The sequence below is a fragment of the Leguminivora glycinivorella genome, chromosome 19 (assembly GCF_023078275.1).
Source record: "Leguminivora glycinivorella isolate SPB_JAAS2020 chromosome 19, LegGlyc_1.1, whole genome shotgun sequence".
Lineage (NCBI taxonomy): Eukaryota > Metazoa > Arthropoda > Insecta > Lepidoptera > Tortricidae > Leguminivora > Leguminivora glycinivorella.
Genome location: NC_062989.1, coordinates 11,344,051 through 11,363,030, shown reverse-complemented (window position 1 = coordinate 11,363,030; position 18,980 = coordinate 11,344,051). Strand labels below are relative to the sequence as shown.

At 36.4% G+C, this 18,980-nt stretch overlaps 2 protein-coding genes across 2 annotated transcripts; both read right to left on the bottom strand.

The window, feature by feature from the left end:
- Positions 1-636: 636 nt before the first annotated feature.
- On the bottom strand, positions 637-5,140 carry LOC125236519. Its single transcript, XM_048143343.1, has 3 exons — positions 4,987-5,140; positions 3,657-3,940; positions 637-844 (listed from the first exon to the last, which is right to left on the bottom strand). Exons 1-3 carry the CDS (start codon positions 5,054-5,056, stop codon positions 788-790), a joined length of 411 nt encoding a protein of 136 aa, XP_047999300.1. The 5' UTR covers positions 5,057-5,140; the 3' UTR covers positions 637-787.
- A 4,555-nt stretch (positions 5,141-9,695) lies between these two features.
- LOC125236567 lies at positions 9,696-12,249 on the bottom strand. Its single transcript, XM_048143417.1, has 3 exons — positions 12,138-12,249; positions 10,157-10,443; positions 9,696-9,784 (listed from the first exon to the last, which is right to left on the bottom strand). Exons 1-3 carry the CDS (start codon positions 12,205-12,207, stop codon positions 9,728-9,730), a joined length of 414 nt encoding a protein of 137 aa, XP_047999374.1. The 5' UTR covers positions 12,208-12,249; the 3' UTR covers positions 9,696-9,727.
- Between the last annotated feature and the right edge of the window lie 6,731 nt (positions 12,250-18,980).

The following is an 18,980-nucleotide window of genomic DNA, read 5'->3' as shown; positions in this document are numbered from 1 at the left end:
TTAGTCAAATACCGTTAACCGGGGTGGCTTTAAAACGAAGGGGCGACTTTGAAAATCTAGTTTTAAAGTCATACTGTAAGTAAATTCGCGATATTCTATGGTATATGTACAAGAATATTTATTGATCTAACTAGTTACATGAACAGTTTCAGTAAATAACGGATAATGTTAATTTTAAAGCCGCTCTAATACCATCAAAGTAACCCCAAACTTTCCTAAAGTCACCCCAGTTGACGGTACTCAAAATGTTTCTCTCAAAATACTCAAGTTGGTAAACCCCAGTTACTTATGCCAATGTTAAATTAAGCAGGCAAATTCATGGCAATGTAAAGACTACCTTTGCCACACGGCCACATTCTCCTGCCAGATTTGCGGTCGTGGCTGCCGCTCTCGCATTGGGCAGCCCAATTTGGGCTCACTAAATGAAAAATGAAAATGAAAATGAAAATGAAATATTTATTTTTCAAGTAGGCATATTACAATGCGCATACGCATGCGCATTTGCGGAAGTGCCGCAATCTAATGGACGCTGCTTAACGCATCATATATTGATGTTAGAGGCCATTGATGATGATGATAAAGACAATAATTGTCAAACGATTGCAAAATTTTAAATACTAAGCCTTGGACCATGTTAACTCTGCAGTCTACGTGGTATATTTAATGACAAATTATACGAAATATCATCATTACACACTATTTTCATGCTTTCTAGAAGTAACTGTTTGCCAAGACCACCTTGGAATATGTAACTGGGGGTTATTTTTATTATATAAGCTTGAACTTTTTAAACTTGCTCGTAGGTAATGATGCCTTTCTGGTCTGAACCGTCCTTATACATTATCTGAAACAAAAAAGTTATTTGTATTTAAATGAGCTAATTTTATATTCTACAGGGGCAGCGGTAGCGAAAAAACAATTGAAATTCTTTGTAATTTCGGTCACAAAAACTGCCGCAAACTAATTCAACCCTAAAATTGATTTGTGGTCTTAACCTTTTTCATTAAAACAAATGACAAATTGACTAGACTCTTCAATCTTCTTAGTTTTATTGACGTAATTACCACAATGTTTTTTTATTATGGAAATTTTGTAAAATTAATGTAAATAAATGGAATTCTATCTACAAAACCTACCTATAAAATTGTTTGACTACAAATCTTTTAATGCCGGAAGTTTTCTAAAGGATTACGCCCACTGACTAACAGTTCCTAGTTCTATTTATTAATCTGACATTGCATAATTTTTAATTTAATTTTTTTAATATATTTTTTTTTCTTTTTGACTCTATGTATCGCTATATCTTACTTGACTTATATTCTCTAATTTTATCTTTTGCTACACCTCAAGGGGTTTCATGTGCTGTACTGTATATTATGTATAAGGTAACGGCGGCTATCAACGCGGGTATCGAAATCGACGTCCATTACCGCCGCATTTGCAAATACGCATTTTATAGGCAAACCGACCAATTTCTTAAAAAAAGTTACTCACACAAAGGAAGCCTGTTTAGTTGACTAACGCACATATAGGCGATAGAGAGTGTGAATGAAAGAAGACGCTCGCTATTTGACAGTTTTTGCCACGGGGCCGCGAGAAGAGGTTGTGTCATACTGACGTGTGACGCTAAACCTAAGTGAACTCCAATCTCATTTAGTAGTTTACGTAATAATTATGGCAAACAGAGGTGAAAGTTATGCATTTAAAATTATTGTTTATAGTTTTCTACATGACTTCTGAGTACTTTTTACGTATTGTTTAGCCTGGAAATGTGTTTAAAGTGGAAATTAAAAGACAGCGGTGAAAGGCGCCATTTCGTGAGTAGATTCTATTACTGTGGTATACCACGGTAATAGTTAAAGTAGTGATATTAGTTCTTTTTGCTTTATTCTAAGTATATATGTGATCAGTTATATAATGTCTTACAGTTGTTTCAATCTTGATCTATTCACGCTGTCAAAGAACTATTTACGCGGTATGAAAATTATTCAACAAAACCTTAATTTTTAGCAAAAACTTCATGACTGATTTCGTAGTTTCTATGAAAACCGTGAATTTGTCAATTTTTTTAAACATTGACATAAAGTCTGATGCTTACTTACCAGTTATGTAAACTTGGTTTTAATATAAGGTTGCAATATTTTATTTTGATTTGTAATGAAAATACATCTGTATGACTTTGTTTTTATGGGTCGGAATTAGATTTTATAATACTCCAATTTATGCCTATTACCGATGGTACGATCAGATAACCCTCGGTAATAGAATATATAAGAATCTATTACCGATCCATGCAATATTTGTTTGGGTCGGTAATGGGTTCCTATAGAAGTATCTATTACCGAGCGACATATTAGTCTTGTATCAAAATATGACATTTAGTGTACCGTAAGTACAGATTTCTTAGGTGAAACTGAGTCTTCTGTGGGTATTCATAAAGGAGGATAGTATAGGTATATGTATTTGTCATAATTTGTATATTCAACCGTCGGTATTAAGCTCCGAATTTTGAGATGGGTTTCTATTTACCGATGGCAGAAAAACACTGTCATTCATACCCTCGGTAATGAAATCTCAATTCGCGTTAATAGAACTGCAACCTGTTCATTACCACGGTAATAGAAAATTTAGGTATGTTGGCTTCAATAATCATTTTATGACATATAATAAACTAAAATGATCCTAAAACTCTTCAAAACTAATAGTTCAATAAATACTCTTCCATAAAAAAAATATTTGTGGTCGTTAATGAGCTTTGATACCCTTAATTTTTTGGTATCTTTTGAAATCTGCCTTAAGTACCACGTTAATAGGCGCCATTACCTTAGACTGTATAGTGTGTGAATGCTAATAAAGAAATGAAATGAAATGAAATGAAATGAAATGTTTGCCAGACCACTGTCAGTTGCCAGTAAAAAGTGACAGTAGGTACCTACCGAATAACTGAATTGCCGTTATTGTCCGGCAAACCATAAATTAAGTACAAGAAGATCATATCATCCCAATCATCCCATACATTAAAATGCGACTGCCTAAGAACGCGCATACACTACACCACACATAGATGGCGCCACATAAATAAATGTCTTGTAGCTTTCGATTATACTTGTAGAGTAGTAGACTCGAAAGTGACACTTAACGCCAATCTACAAATAATCGATAGCAACAAGGCATTTTTTTGTGGCGCCATCTATGTGTGGTGTAGTGTACCTATGCGCGTATCTTTTTATATTTAATCTATGGGCAAATTGACATCAGTAAGCTCTTACTTACTCGAAACACTTGACAGAGTTTTACGTTCTGTTTTTGGCATTTGCTCAATTGTTTCATGTTCAATATGGGCAAATCTCCCGAAGGATTATACGTCATCAAACGGGATAATTATATACTCAATAGCCTGTTTCACCACGGTGACCATTTATACCAGATCGTGACACTTCATCCTTTATTGCATGTCCAGCAAGAGACACAAAATTGTTAATGTCAATATCAACGTGATTAAATAGGCCACAGCAGGGCTATAACAATACATGATTGGCTACCCGTTCTTATGTCATTACAGTTAGAAAAAGACCGAACCAAAAAAGATAGGTGATAGGTGTGCTATTTCTGCTGATTATTTAAATTTGATGAGTTGATGACTATGTTTTACTTACATTCTTCATGGTATTGCCTTCAAACACCCTGTCCATATGAATCTTAACACCATCAGGGAAGGTCAAGACAGTGCGCACAGCATCATCGCTGACCTCACTGCTGATTTTAGTCTGGATGCCATCGGGAGTAGTGAAGTCAACTTCTACGCCAGGAGTCATCTTCTGGTTGAAACTTTCCTGACCATCTTTGGTGACGATGTATGAGATGGTACCATCGGCGTTTTTCTCGAAACGGGAAACGCTGTCCGTATTCTTCATTAATTGACGAACCTTCTCGGGAGCCTCTAAAATTTGCAAAAAAAATTGGTTTAGACCTTGAATAGGAAGCAATTTGGTTTTTTTAATGACTTTTTTATACTACGTCGGTGGCAAACAAGCATACGGTCCGCCTGATGGAATACGGTCACCGTAACCTATGGACGCCTGCAACTCAAGGTGTCACATGCGCGTCGCCAACCCATTAGAAACATGTACACTGCTTTTGGACTAATGTAATATACCTGCTACTACTAACTACTACTAGGCTACTTTCCTACAGTCAAAGCAGTTACTTTTTAAGAACTGTCAAAACGATTTGCTAATATGGAATTAATATGATAACTAACTTTATGACGTCACGGTCAACTGATTAACTTAATATATATCTATCCGATTTATTAAACAGTACCTATGGGCCTTTTTTTTTAAAGTTGTCCACCCCACTTTTTTTTATTTGGATTTTTTTATGTGGTTTCCACTCAGAATCGCGAGTTCTTTCCATTCTAATAGGAGAAAAAAAGTGTCCCAAAGTTTTTTTCCCATTCCGTTACCATTTTTTCATACATATTGTATGGCGGTAACGGAATGGAAGGTTCGAAAAAATGTATGGAAATCTTGGGACATTTTTGTCTCTCCTATCAGGATCGAAAACAATGGCCCAATTACGTTTAAAAATAATCAGTCCATGTTTTTCTTCTAATAGAGAACTGTTCTTAAAATAAAATATTTTATACTTTGCACGAAATAAAGCATCAGATAATTATTAGAAAAACATGGACAGAAGTTATTTTTATATCGAATTTATATTTATTAAGTCAGGTAGAAATATATAAAGTAACCGAATTGACCCTGACGTCACTCAATTAGATTTCATATTTATTCCATATTAGAAAGTCGTTCAAATTCGTTTTGACAGTTCTTAAAAAGAAGCTGAGTTGACTAAATATAAATAAAGCACCAAATAACAGGCAAGTGTCCTATTATTTGGTGCTTTATTTTGTGCACTGCATAAAATTTTATTTTAAGTATTTTAAAGTAGCCTATTGGGTGGTACCTTAAACAATCAACTTACTGAATGCTTCCAAGAGTTCGTCCACATTTTCAAACTTGGTTTTCTTGTAGTTTTTCCCGTAGAACGCCATTTTTGTTCACTTAGATTCTACTGCCCGCAATCAGTTCAATCGATTCAATACCTCAGATTTTTTACAGTGCCCTATATATACTACTTTAAAATAATCACTATAGTATCGTGTCAGATTAATTTAACGATATCGTATATCTGTAGATAACTCGCAATTTGCAGTTAACTTTCGTACGAAACTAATATCTTAAAAAGTGTCTAGATTAAAAACAATAATCAAAAGTAATAATGACTAAGTATTTCTCATATTATAAGTTAATTCCATTATATACCTATATCAGTATTAGTCATAGCAGTAGATGATGCATTGATAATAATCAGAAAATCGCACTGAATGTTATTTTAAAGAATCATTATGACTTAATTCTTCTGTACCTAAATAATCATATTCATGACAAACACGAGTCAAAAGTCCAAGGAAAATCGAAGGCTGATAATAATTCAGACTATTCAGAGAATCTGTCATTCGTCTGCCATCAATTCGGCACGATGGTCACATTCTAACATTGTGTCTAAGTACAGTACAAGGACTTGTATAAATTGAGGACTATCAACACTGTTTTAAACTTTCACGATTATTACCCATCATTATTTTTAAAATTGGGACTTAATCGCGTATAACTACATAATTATTAAGTCCCGATTTTAAAAAGAATGATGTATCAACACTGTAGTGTCTCGCTTTAAAATCAAGCCCACTGCAATCAAAAAGCTCACCCGATTTCTTAAGTTTTCCCATAGATTAAATATAAAAAGATAATACCATCCCATATATTAAAATGCGACCGCCTAAGAACGCACATACACCACACCACACATACTAGTAGATGGCGCCACAAAAAATGCTTTGTTGCCATCGATTATTTGTAGATTAGCGTTAAGTGTCACTTTCGAGCCATAAATGTCAAAAGTGACACAACGCCATCTACAAGTATAATCGAAAACTGCGAGACATTTTTTGTAGCGCCATCTATTTGCGGTGTAGTGTATGCGCGTTAAACTCGGGATGGTATGAACTCTTATATTTTTTTAATCTATGGTTTTCCGTGATCTTGATGTATGTAATGGCGTCGAAATATCGGGAGCTCGACAATAGTAGGTACTTTATACAATCGTGATATAATGCAAAGCTTTTCAGTCGAGTACCATGTGTACCATTTGTTCTTATAAAAAAATAATAACACGCAAAAATATTAGGGAAACATATGATTTTCCCCTCACTAGCTCGGAAACACGTGTTTTGTCCTTTGATACTAGCGGGTAAAAACGTATTTTATCCACTAGTGGATTAAGTAATTTGACCTTGAATAGTCAAATTTTCTGCTTTAAAATTGATAAAAGTGATTGCATCTAGTGATGAAGATGGTTTACCACTTGTGGAACTACTGGAAGCAAAGCGTCACTACTTTTAAAAAAACTTGTATCTTCGTCTGTCAATGAAAAGAAAATTGTAGTAAGTATGTATGGAATGCATATAGACTTACTGCGTTTTAACTTTGAGAAGCAGCGTGAGATACGAGATTTTTTAAAAGTAGTGACGAAAGATAAACCCGTTCTTTGCGTTGTACTTTCCTCGCTATGGTGAGGGGAAAAGTTTTGTGTTACACACGGGTGCAAATATATTTTACTTCTCGTGTGTTGAAAAACTTGCCAAGTTTAGGATTCTATTCTCGAACCTTCAACTTTAGAATCCTTTCACTTGCTCGTTTTTCAATTCCACACTCGGCATACAACTGTGCACCCTTGTATAACAAATAACAATTGTGCCTCTCCAGGCTGTTTCGCAGCGCCATCTATTTTTATCCCTGAAAGGCCCATACATTTCAGGGGTACACTTTTTTGTATGGACTTTGTCAGTCCCGGTATATATCGTCCTTGGTACGAAGTGTCCTAAAGAAATACCTACTATTAAATATTATAGGACATTCTTTTTTTTAATAAATATTATAGGACATTCTTACACAGATTGACTGAGGCCCACGGTAAGCTCAAGAAGGCTTGTGTTGTGGGTACTCAGACAACAATATATTTAATATATAAAATACTTATATACATAGAAAACATCCATGACTCAGGAACAAATATCTGTGCTCATCACACAAATAAATGCCCTTACCGGGATTCGAACCCGGGACCGCGGCGCAGCAGGCAGGGTCACTACCGACTGCGCCAGACCGGTCGTCAAAATATTACTAAACTAATACTGTAATAGTATACTAAAATATACATATTAACTATGCGTAGAGGAATCTACGGGCTTTCTATCTTCAGTTTTAGTTCTTAAAATCGATGCTCGTTTGCACTAACGTTTTTGATATCAAAAAGGTCAATGAGAATTCTATTAGCGTTACGAGTAGATATTACTTAAGGTGTGTAAGAATTTATCACAAGAATATATCGCAAACGATAAGATATAGCTATTGCTATCGGTGACTGTACCCCTTGATGGTTTCGAATGGTCGGCAGTTGTCAAATATTTTATAAAGTCCAATTAATTATTTGTTATCATCATATTACTTACTGGTAAGGAAAGGAATTAAAGAGTAATAAAGTAGGCAATTTTCAGAGTTGCGTGTCAAAATGACTAAAACCGAACTATTAAACTAGATAGCTAATAATTATGTATTTTCTTTATGATTGTCTAGTATATGTCTGTACGTCACAGTCATTTTACTATTTGTATAGTATTTGGCCACTACTTAGTTAGAAATCGGGTTAAGGGCTACCCGCACCACCCGCTTAACTCAGGGTTAGTGGGCTGTCATCTGTCAAATTCCATATAAAATGGTGGGTTAACCCTCCATTTTCGTTGGTGCAATGTGGCCCTAAGAGGGGTTAAAAAAACCTAATTAAATGGCGTGAGTAAAGACGGCACGACTATTTCTTGACTCAGTTAGGTTTCAAGGAGAGCATTGATCAATATCTAGGTAGGTAACTACCTACCTATATATATACCTAGTTAGAAATATGTTGAGGCTGTTAAAATGGTTTTTTTATTAGAGGAATTAACGACCGAATTAAACAAACTAAAAAATAGAATAAGTTGCAAGCGGAAGTCTCTTTCCATCTTGTCATATTAGATATTGACTACCACTTGTAAATTATAACTTGTAGCTTCGAGAAATGGGCTCCAGTGGCCCGTTTCTCGAAAGGTACAAGCCTAGTATTACAAGTGTGTTTCCATGACAACCCATATGATTTGACAGTTCGCGCACTTGTAATACAAGGCTTGTACCTTTCGAGAAACGGGCCCCTGATCTACTTGTTAGAACCACGTACGTGCCGAATTCAGGTACGGAACTCTTCATAAATACATGCTCCGACACGCACTTAACCGGTTTTTTAACGAAACGATTTTAACTGTTTGGTGGTTGTTAATCATAACGTCAGGGTGCGTAACCGAATGGCATTTCTCCGACGCCAAACGAAAACGAAACGCCGCGCCAGTTTGACTGGCTCTGTCGCGCCAATACGCACGAGCGATAGAGATAGATATCTACTAGCGTTTCGTTTCGTGAGCGTTTGTGCCATTCGGCTACGCACCCTGTTCTTGATATCGTTGTACATAAGCGATAAAAAAATAGGTCAGATTTTTGCAACTCACTAAGAGTTGCAATTCAAGACATAACCAGTGTTTTGCTAAAATTTTTACATCCGCGATTACTGATGTGCAGATTGCGGAAAATTTCCAAAAAAGTTGAATGGTTGTTGGAAAGGAGAATGGGCATTTTGTCCCAAGACTGTATACTGATGGGACATAGGTCGTTTGAAAGGTCCCTGCAAGTTATCTGAGGTTGATCCCATACAACAAATTAATACTACAGTTAAGAGCTTTCAAACGAGATATGTTTAATCTTTATACAGCCATGGGACACCTCCCATACAAAAGTGCCCAATGGCCCATTCTCCTTTCATGAAAGTTTAACAAGAATTTAGGAAATTTTAATTTATGAAATGGAAAGTTTCAATCTCCATACAAACTTGAGAAAAGTTTCAGATTTTTCATTATTAAAAATTTCGCAATTATGGAAAGTTTCTGTCGGTACAAATATTCGCTATTCAGTCAGCATTTTCCACCATATAGGTCAATGTTTTTTTGATTGCTGGTGGTGTTTTCATTATTTATTGACGTATTTAGGTTAAACAATAGAGATGACTGATACACTTCTTTCATTTTGACCGATTATTTACGTGCAATATTACTACTACTCTACTAGGTAGGTAACAGGATATTTAAGCAATTATTTCAACAGCCTTAGCCCGACTAACTGACAGGCCGGGCCGTTGGTGGACTGATAGCCAATAGTCATCTTAGGGTTCATAATCATAAATAAGCGTTGTAATAACAAACAATGTAAGGTACACAGGGACAATTTCGACTCTTGGGTTATTTTTTTCTTAGCCTATTGGAGTGTCCCACTGGTTATTAAGTAATCGAAACATTTTACCTGTTTTACACTATTAACTTGAATGCTATATGTGTTCAATCGCGTGCTATGGTCACATATGGCACATCGACACTTTATTTAATGATTTAAAATTTGTAAAACATGAAAAAAAACGATTAGTTAAAATTGTCCACCAGTCATAATCGACCCCCCATACCTTAAATATTTTTTAGGTAAAACAAAAACATTTAATAAATTAAAGTACTATAATATGTGACATATATTCAAAGCGCTTCGTAATAAACTGTGGCTTTTTCCGCAGCACCCTGGAGGTACAGTTCCTGAAATAAGATAAAACATGAGTGTACATTTTATTTTCTTTCTTTCACGCGCGCGTCTTTTGTTTTTGTACAGATTTTTTCAGTGTGTTTTGTCAATGAGATGATGTCTTACAATGAGGACACCGAAAAATTTCATTTCATCTATACATTTCTGAATTTTTTTTGTATATTTTTTTATTTTTTTTGGATGTAGGTATTTTCACATAAAAAGTAAATGTTAATTAATAAAACTGGCACTTATAATAAAAATTTTGCAATTTTTTTAAGTTTCATGGCACGTTTAAGTTTAAACAAATTTTGCCACCAAGTGAAACAAGTAGAACGTACATCCCGATTCCCGAGTACATAATAAGGAAGGTAGGAAGTACTCACCATTTTGTAGCCGTTAGCTTCAAAATGTCTATCCATATGGACGATCTTTCCATCAGGGAAATGCATCTCAGACTTCAAAACATCGCCTTGAAGGTCGAACTTGATTTTGGTTACCACGCCATCAGGGCTCTTATATTCCGAGAGGGCTGATAGGACAATCTTCTCGTCCAGAACGACTTTCCCAGTGTTGTCTTTGACAACATATTGGATGGAACCATCGGCGTTTTTGGTGAAGGATGAGACGGACTCAGGGTTACGCAGGAGTGCCACGGTCTGAGCAGAGAGATCTGTGGAATGGTTATGTTGTGTAAGAAAAGTAAGTATTAATTTTAAGTTATATACCCTTAGTAAGTACGTGTGATTAGTACCTAAGCTAAGACAAACTACTAATACCTATGGTACAGTCCCCATCAAATATATACCGGGTGGAATAAAAAAGGAGCGTTGAAACTTTGCATAGTGAGTTTTGACGTCATACATAATGAACATGAACAACTTATAGGACCAATGCTGAAATCGCGAAATGAAATTTGGCTGTTCCACAGAAATGAGCGGCCAAATTATGTAGGTATGTATCCGTATGTGAACACTTTATTGTACATAAGACAAGTTAGGACATAGAAATACAGTATAGTTATGGTGTACAAAGGCGAACTTATCCCTATAAGGGATCTCTTCCAGTCAACGTTTTTATTTCTAATTATTTTCGCGATTTCAGCATTGGTCCCATATAAGTCCCAATAGTCACTATGCAAAGTTTGAAATAGTCGTTTTTATTTCGCCCGGTATAGGTTTATATATATATAGCGGACGCAGTGTGTAAAAATATCTGAACACGATAGAGCTTTGACAATAGAGGCGTTTTTTTAGACAATAAAATTTGTGAGCAACTTGATTACGTATTACGGAGCGGTAATACCTGCACCGTGTTTAAAGATTTAATAGTTATTTGTTATACAAGGGGGCAAAGTTGTATTTTAACGCCGAGTGTGGAATTGAAAAACGAACAAGTGAAAGGATTCTATAGTTGAACCACGAGCGAAGCGAGTGGTTCGAGAATAGGATCCTGAACTTGCGAGTTTTTTAATACACGAGAAGTAAAATACATTTGCACCCGAGTGTAACACAAAACTTTTCCCCTCACTATAGCGAGGAAACTATAACGCAAAAAATGCGTTTATCACTGCTTCCAGTAGTTCCACAGGTGGTAAATCATCTTTATTACTAGATTCACCTACTTTTATCAATTTTAAAGCAGTTAATTTGACTTTATTCAAGGTCAAATTACTTTACCCACTAGCGGATAAAATGCGTTTTTACCCGCTGGTATTAAAGGGCAAAACACGTGTTTCCGAGCTAGTGAGGGGAAAAGATTTTTATTGAACATAATAACATACATTTAGTAACAAATTTGTTCGTAATCAGCTGCATTAGTATTAATTAAACTGTGTCGCAGCTATTTACGCCCACCTCGGAACATAGCATAGAGGAATAAGTAAGGGAAGAGTTGTAACTCCATACATCAGTAAATGCGAGTTATTTGTAGTGACATCTATCGACATTCACTCGTCAATCACGCGCCAACTAGCGTAAATTATCAGTACTGCTACTTGTCAATAGACGTCACGACGAACAAAAAGTCTATTGCTCAACAATTTTTAGCTAATATTACAATAGTATTAATCAGTACTTTGCTTTCAATTACTTCAGCTTATAATATAAGGTGTAAACTGTTTTAATATTACATTTTTGGCAGACGCAATAATGTCGGCACCTAGTGTCGAGTAGCAGTACTGATAATTTACGCTAGTTGGCGCGTGATTGACGAGTGAATGTCGATAGATGTCACTACAAATAACTCGCATTTACTGATGTATGGAGTTACAACTCTTCCCTTACTTATTCCTCTATGGTTGCCACCGACGTAGTACCTATAAAAAAAAAGACACCTATTCTGTTAATACACAAGGTATAAACTCACTAAGTTTCCCAATGACCTCCAAAGCATTTTCCGCCTTAACTTTCTTGAATTGCTTTCCAAAGAACGACATGGTGACCGTTTTACACTCTTGATAAACCTGAACAACCTTTGGTTCACAAGATACCTGCTTTTATAAATGTATTAATCTATAATTTATTAGTTTATTGCCAGCAGAGACCAGGTAATCATGAAAACAATCAATCTCAAATAGGTATTAGAGCTACATACGCACAAGAAGTAAGTACCTCCTCTATTATTCAAGTCCTACATCAGCCTCCTTGCGTTATCCCGGCATTTGCCACGGCTCATCGGAGCCTGGGTTCCGCTTTGACAACTAATCCCAAGATTTGGCGTAGGCACTAGTTTTTACGAAAGCGACTGCCATCTGACCTGGAAGGTAAAATAGACCTCATTGGAATTATTCCGGTTTCCTCACAATGTTAACCTTCACCGAAAAGCGACTGGCAAATATCAAATGACATTTAGCACATAGATTTCGAAAAACTCATTGGTGCGAGCCGGGATTCGAACCCGCGACCTCCGGAACGAAAGTCGTACGTACTTACCGCTAGACTACCAGCGCTTCAAGTCCTACAACACCATCATTTATGCTACATTTTGCAACGGCTCTTGGGAGTGGATTTGGCGTAGGTGGCGACTACACGAAATGAACTAATAGGCCCCTTTGGGATTAGTCTGGTTTCCTGACGATGTTTTTCGTCACAGAAAATCGACTTGAAAATAATCAAATTGTACTTATTTCGTACTTGCAGTAATATTAGGTGCTATTAATATTTAAGTACTATAAGCAAATACTATGTAAACTCTACGAGTTAATACGTGCAGCTTGGTGCCAAAGTTGGCAACATGCGATACTAGCGCCGGCATGAGTTGATGAAAATAGTTTAGTTCATTCAGTATAAAATTAAAAAAAGTCACACATTCTTATTTTTTTGTTTTATTCCGTCTAAAAATGTTAAAGTAGATCAAGTAATCGCATTTTCTATTTTAATTTACTAAAATAAAAGTCTGACAAACTACTTTGAACAACGCGTACCGCTAGATGGCGCTAGTAAAATTGTTCCCGCTCCATTGTATGGGAAACGTCAGAAGCTGCACGAGTGCACGTATTAACTCTAGAGTTTATATAGTATTTGCTATAAGTTCCGAAAAATGCTTTGGTATGAACCGGACTCCAGTGCTTTACGTGATTTTGACAATGGGAGTCATCTTCGCTAGTGGAGTGGAGACGTAATGTATGTAATATTAGAATATTGTAAAAAACGTGTTGTTAGAAATAAATCATTTTGTATTTAACCATAGCTGGGCATTAACTCGTTAATCCGTTAATCGTTAATTAACGAAGTTAACATTTCGATTAACGGATTAACTTTTAAGTTAACTTGAAAAAATGTTAACGGACTCGTTAACTTCCGTTAAATGTCTCCGAGTCCGTTAATCGTTAATCTAGTAGGGCACAAGCGCCATCTGCGCTGCGAAAAACACGTTCTGAACGCTACTATAAAAGCCCGAAGTACGGCAAATCCTATGATTTGCCGGTAAATCCTAGGTTTTACCGATGTCGATTGCTAAAAGTCCGAAATATTACCTAAAAAAGTATTCTTCACGTGGATTTGCTTTTACTAACTTTGATGCAGTGAATCCTAAGCTTTACCATGGCGACTGTTGTAGTGATAGGGCAGCAAATTCGAGCCCTCTTTACGACCACATTCGCTTCCCTAGCCTCTACCGCCCAAAGTGCCACAACAGTCCCGTCACCGCCAGCATCTCTCCTGACACATAGAGCAGGCTCCAAGGGGATGTTAGTTATTTAAAATAATAATGATTAAAATAGATTCATAACTTCTCAAGCAATAGTAGTGGTTTAAAGTTAACTCGAAAATCGAGCATTTTAGTAAACTTTCAAAAAAATTCTTAGAGGAAGTGTAATAAATGTTATAGTATGCTATATATTCGTGAACTACTCAGTAAGCCCTTTTATTTGATACCCCACACGGCATGGTTTGATGAAAAAATTTTTTTTCTTTGTATGCGATTTTTGATTGCCGGGGTGCGGGGAAGGGGACCACAAAACTGGTTGGCAACATGTGTTTATATGGTGTCCGGGATCTATACCTAAAATATATATCTGAAGTCAGAATGAGGTGCGCTATTTTTGCAAACGAACATCCCCTTGGAGCCTGCTCTAACAGCACTTGGCAGTACGTGGCGATCACTGCCTTCACGTGCAGCCTAGAGTTCAATAGGCTAGCTGTACTTCGGCCTTTTACCAAGGGCGGCTCACTCCGCGATTCTATCGCCGCGCTACAAGTACATGCCGGCGGCCGCGAGTTCGCGGCCTAATCAGGGGTGGGGCGCGTTCTCACGGAACGCACGTTCGCACTTTCTACTGTTACTTTACGTCGCGAGTTTTTTTAGGTTCATATGTGATGTGATGATGTCCGCGTGTGAATGGCAAATAATGTTTAGTTAAATAGACATCATGAATAGAATAATAGGACAATCTTACACAGATCTAATATTGATTAAGTCCCACGGAAAAGTTTGCTAGTACTTGTGATGTTGGGACTTAAACAAAAATATATAAATACTGTATGGATATATATATGTATACCTAGAAAGTACCTAAGACTTGAATATAATAGTATAACATTTTATATGAGTTTTAATTCGTTTTAATCCATAGGCAACCCTATCGTCCGACGCTGCGCACGTGCGGCTCGTTTCTTTATTTGAATTTTGTAGGTATTTAAAAGGCGGCATTTTGTGAACATCAAAGCAGTGGGCCTTCTGTACTTGTACTATTATATATTCTGTGCTTTTACAGAAATATAATACGTTATAGTGGATACTGATGCAACTAAATATTTAAAGAAAAGTTCTTTTTTTTTCACGTGTTAACGGATTAACGATTAACTTTAACTTACGTTAAATTTGTCGAAATGTATCGCTTTAACGATTAACGAAGTTAACTTTTTTAGTAACGGATTAGCGATTAACGAAGTTAACTATTTGATTAACGGTGCCCAGCTATGTATTTAAGTAGTATTTTTTTTGTATTGTACGTTGGCATATGTGTTTAAGTGGTATGTGACTAGACCAGCAGTTCTCAAACTTATTTTCCCATGGAACCCTTTTAGAAAGTAAAACACCTGACGGAACCCTTAAATTTTTTTTATTGCAATCTTTATTTTAATAAGCAATCATGATAGTAAAATCTAATCACTAGATTCTCTAATGTGAGGTATTACATGAAGCAGTTTATTTTTTATTTTTTAACAATTGGTGAATATTTGGTTTTATGGAAGAGAGTTGAAGTTTCATATCAGGTACCCAAAATTCACACGGAGCCCCCACAGAGGCTTTGCGGAGCCCTAGGGGTCCGCGGAGCACACTTTGAGAATGGCTGGACTAGACAAACTAACGAAAAATGATTGCTGACAGGAGTTGTACCTAGTTATAAGTTAGTTGTACCTATAAGTCAGTAGGTATATACTTCGGTATAATATTTCTTTCATAAAAAGTAACATTAACGATTGTCATCTAGGATAAGCTCCTGCATATTATTCATGGATAAGATGAATAAGACGACCGGTCTGGCCTAGCGCGTAGTGACCCTGCCTGTTACGCCGCGGTTCCGAGTTCGAATCCCGGTAAGGGCATTTATTTCCTGAGTCATGGATGTTTTATATGTAGGTATCTATGTATTCGTATATTATGTATATCGTTGTCTGAGTACTCACAACACAAGCCTTCTGGAGCTTACCGTGGGACTCAGCCAATCTGTGTAAGAATGTCCTATAATATTTATTTATTTATTTAATAAGAATAGCCTTATTCTATGGTAGAATCGTCCCACGATAAGTCTGCATAGATTTTAATAGCCCCGCCTCTGCAAGGGTTAAGTAAACGTCATAATTTCATCAAAGTATGACGTTTAAAATAACATCTGGGACGATTCTATGGTTTTGTCATTTTGTATAATTTAACATCTTTACCTACAGTGACGTTATCAGTAATATCAATCACGCAGCACTGGAGCTGCAATCTTTATTCTTGACATGTCTTTAGTCGGTAGTAATCCTTATTTTGCGTTGTTTTCGTGTTTATTGCCTGTAATCCAGGTACTTTATTGTACCAAAGTACATTGATAGTGGAAGATTAGTTTATGTTGCATCCGTGACACACAGGTTCGCACCTTATACTTAGATAACATGCAGTTAGAACGTTTACACATTATCCGATCAGAAATCGTATGTATGTAGGACGGCAACTTAGAGGCGCCATCTTTGACATCCTTCATCCGATATCGGATCGGATAGTGAGAAAACGCTCTTAGAATGCTGAGCGATCTACCGTGAACCGCGTTCGACGTTTGTGCACCTGTCGCACTTAAAAAATCACAAGTAGGTGTGAGGAAAACAACACGTTGACGTGGTTCGCAGTAGGCAGGCACTCAAGTTAGTCAAGGCAAGGATGATTTAATATAGGATTTATAATCTTCATACTAAGAGTCGTACCTCATTTTTTTAGCGCCACCTATTAAATATTATCATAACTGCACTGATGATGCCTACTTTATTTATTTTCTGAATATTTATATATAGAAGCATATTGTTCTTATAAAAAATGAAAACACGCAAAAATATTTGGGGAAAATATGATTTTAGCCACTTCCAGGCTGCGAAACAGCGCCATCTAGTTTTAAGCCTAAAAGGCCAACCTTCAGGGCTTGTGTGTCCCGGTATTATATCGTCCTCGGTCAAGGTACTAAATATAGCTGCGGACAAAGTGACAAAAGTATGTATCCTCAACCTTAACGTGTGAGCAATAAAGTCGGATCGTATATATGTACATACATTAACTATACATACCTACCTGTTTACAATACTAATACCACATCTCGGTCACTGGCGATCAAATATATGAAGGAGGCGCGTTCCTAGCACACATTCTAAGCTCGTGTAGGTGAACGCGTACCATGCTTGTGTGAGTGAGATATGACAGGTTGATTGTTCGCGTTTTTGACATGCGGTAACTGTGAGGTAACCGAGAGGGGGTGGGCGGCTCTTTCAGCGGGGAGCGGTAGTGGCCATACTGTACGATAGTACTCTTTATTATACTGTGCTAATACTATAAGTAGGTACTATTTAGATAAAAAGGTGACCGCGCGCAATGTTATCATACTAGTTTATTACATGTACCTTACCTGCCTTAAATCAATATAATAAAATATTACAACTTATCAGATGCAAAAGCAAATAGTAGGTAGCAAAGCAAGCGCGTAGACATAAAGCCTGACCAGAATATACACCGTGTTTTTATTGTTTTCCGTTAAATTCGACACGTCGTTAGGTTCATTATTAGGAACCATCCTGTACTTATATCAATTTTAGTTAAAATTTCGGAAAATAAATTTTTCATCGTTTTCATACATAATAAATAAATTTATTAGTGTGAGAGACCCTTAACAATTACATTCAAGTTAGTGTCAAGTGATTGACGGCACATGTCAAAACAAATAACATTAGGAATTGGTAAAGGCTGTCACACACGTGTTAAGTAATTATCTTTTTTTTTTAATAACTCGATAACCGTAAAATTTAAGACGCTTGTTTCTTAAAGAAATTAATTGTATTTGATCTAAAGAACCTTCCCTTAACCCTTAAATGCATGAATTTTTCTTTTAACGAGATATTAATATATGTGATAGACAATGGTTTTCTGACTCTGGGAAAAATAATAAAAAAATATTTAATACCGATTTTAATACTAAATCAGTGTTAGAAGTTAAATAGGCCAAAACTTATTTATATAAATATATAATTTTTTTTTATTTTTTTTTATTAGCCTACTGTAGTGTCCCACTGCTGAGCAAAGGCCTCCCCTCGCTTCTTCCACTCAACCCTGTCATGTGCGTAATTTTGCCAGCTTGGATAAAATGCGTTCAAGTCGTCCCGCCATCTCTTTTTCGGTCTGCCTGAACCCCGGCCTGCACGGTGTTCCGTGGGTCCCACTCGGTAACCATTTTGGCCCACCGTTCAGGGTGCATGCGGCAGACATGTCCAGCCCAGTTCCACTTAAGCGTAGCGGTCTTGACACCTACATCTGCAACTCGAGTTCTGGAGCGCAGTTCCGTGTTTCTGATTCGATCAGTTCTGCGAACACCCAGTATACTGCGCTCCAGTATATATAATTATTGGTAAGTTTTATTTGTAAAGTTTGACTACTATTAGAAAGGTACACAATTTGTGAAACCCCCATGATAAAATGTTTAAACATAAACTAATTACTAACTCCGAAAAAATCTGCCTAAATCACATACTAAAAATCGCCATCATCCCGTTTTTTCACACTTTTCCGCCATTTCATCTTTATCCTTAAATAATAAATAGTAAATCATAATATTATTTAATTACTTATATTATTAAATAATAATAAATACTGAATAATAATTAAGCTATAAATGTGATTTCGGATAGCTACATATTGAGCCACATGCCATCAAATATAGATGCATATATACAATTATACATTTAAGGGTTAAAGTTAACGAAATTCAATAAAACAGGGTGTATATGACTACGCGCCATCTTGCGGAATTTCATTAGAACTATTTTCTTCATACTAAACTGAACTGTCATCCCATATATCAGAATAACAGCGCCCTCCTGACATTAGTCATTTCTGGTCAGGCTTTAGAAAGTCCACATTTGAGCCTCATAAGCTAGGTATATGCAAGAAAGAGATGCAGATATTTGCCACTCACTCTTACTTATCGTTGCGTCTCAAAACTTGCAGCAATAACTTGCAGGGGCCCGT

What these genes read in the sequence shown, in the direction of transcription:
- LOC125236519 (XM_048143343.1), bottom strand. Translation starts at nt 5,056, where the DNA reads ATGGCGTTCTACGGGAAAAACTACAAGAAAACCAAGTTTGAAAATGTG. An exon ending in CGAACTCTTGGAAGCATTCA is followed by an intron (nt 3,941 to 4,986) that starts GTAAGTTGATTG and finishes TGCAAATTTTAG; the next exon opens with AGGCTCCCGAGAAGGTTCGT. An exon ending in AAGGCAATACCATGAAGAAT is followed by an intron (nt 845 to 3,656) that starts GTAAGTAAAACA and finishes TTTTTGTTTCAG; the next exon opens with ATAATGTATAAGGACGGTTC.
- LOC125236567 (XM_048143417.1), bottom strand. Translation starts at nt 12,207, where the DNA reads ATGTCGTTCTTTGGAAAGCAATTCAAGAAAGTTAAGGCGGAAAATGCT. An exon ending in GGAGGTCATTGGGAAACTTA is followed by an intron (nt 10,444 to 12,137) that starts GTGAGTTTATAC and finishes ACCATTCCACAG; the next exon opens with ATCTCTCTGCTCAGACCGTG. An exon ending in AAGCTAACGGCTACAAAATG is followed by an intron (nt 9,785 to 10,156) that starts GTGAGTACTTCC and finishes ATCTTATTTCAG; the next exon opens with GAACTGTACCTCCAGGGTGC.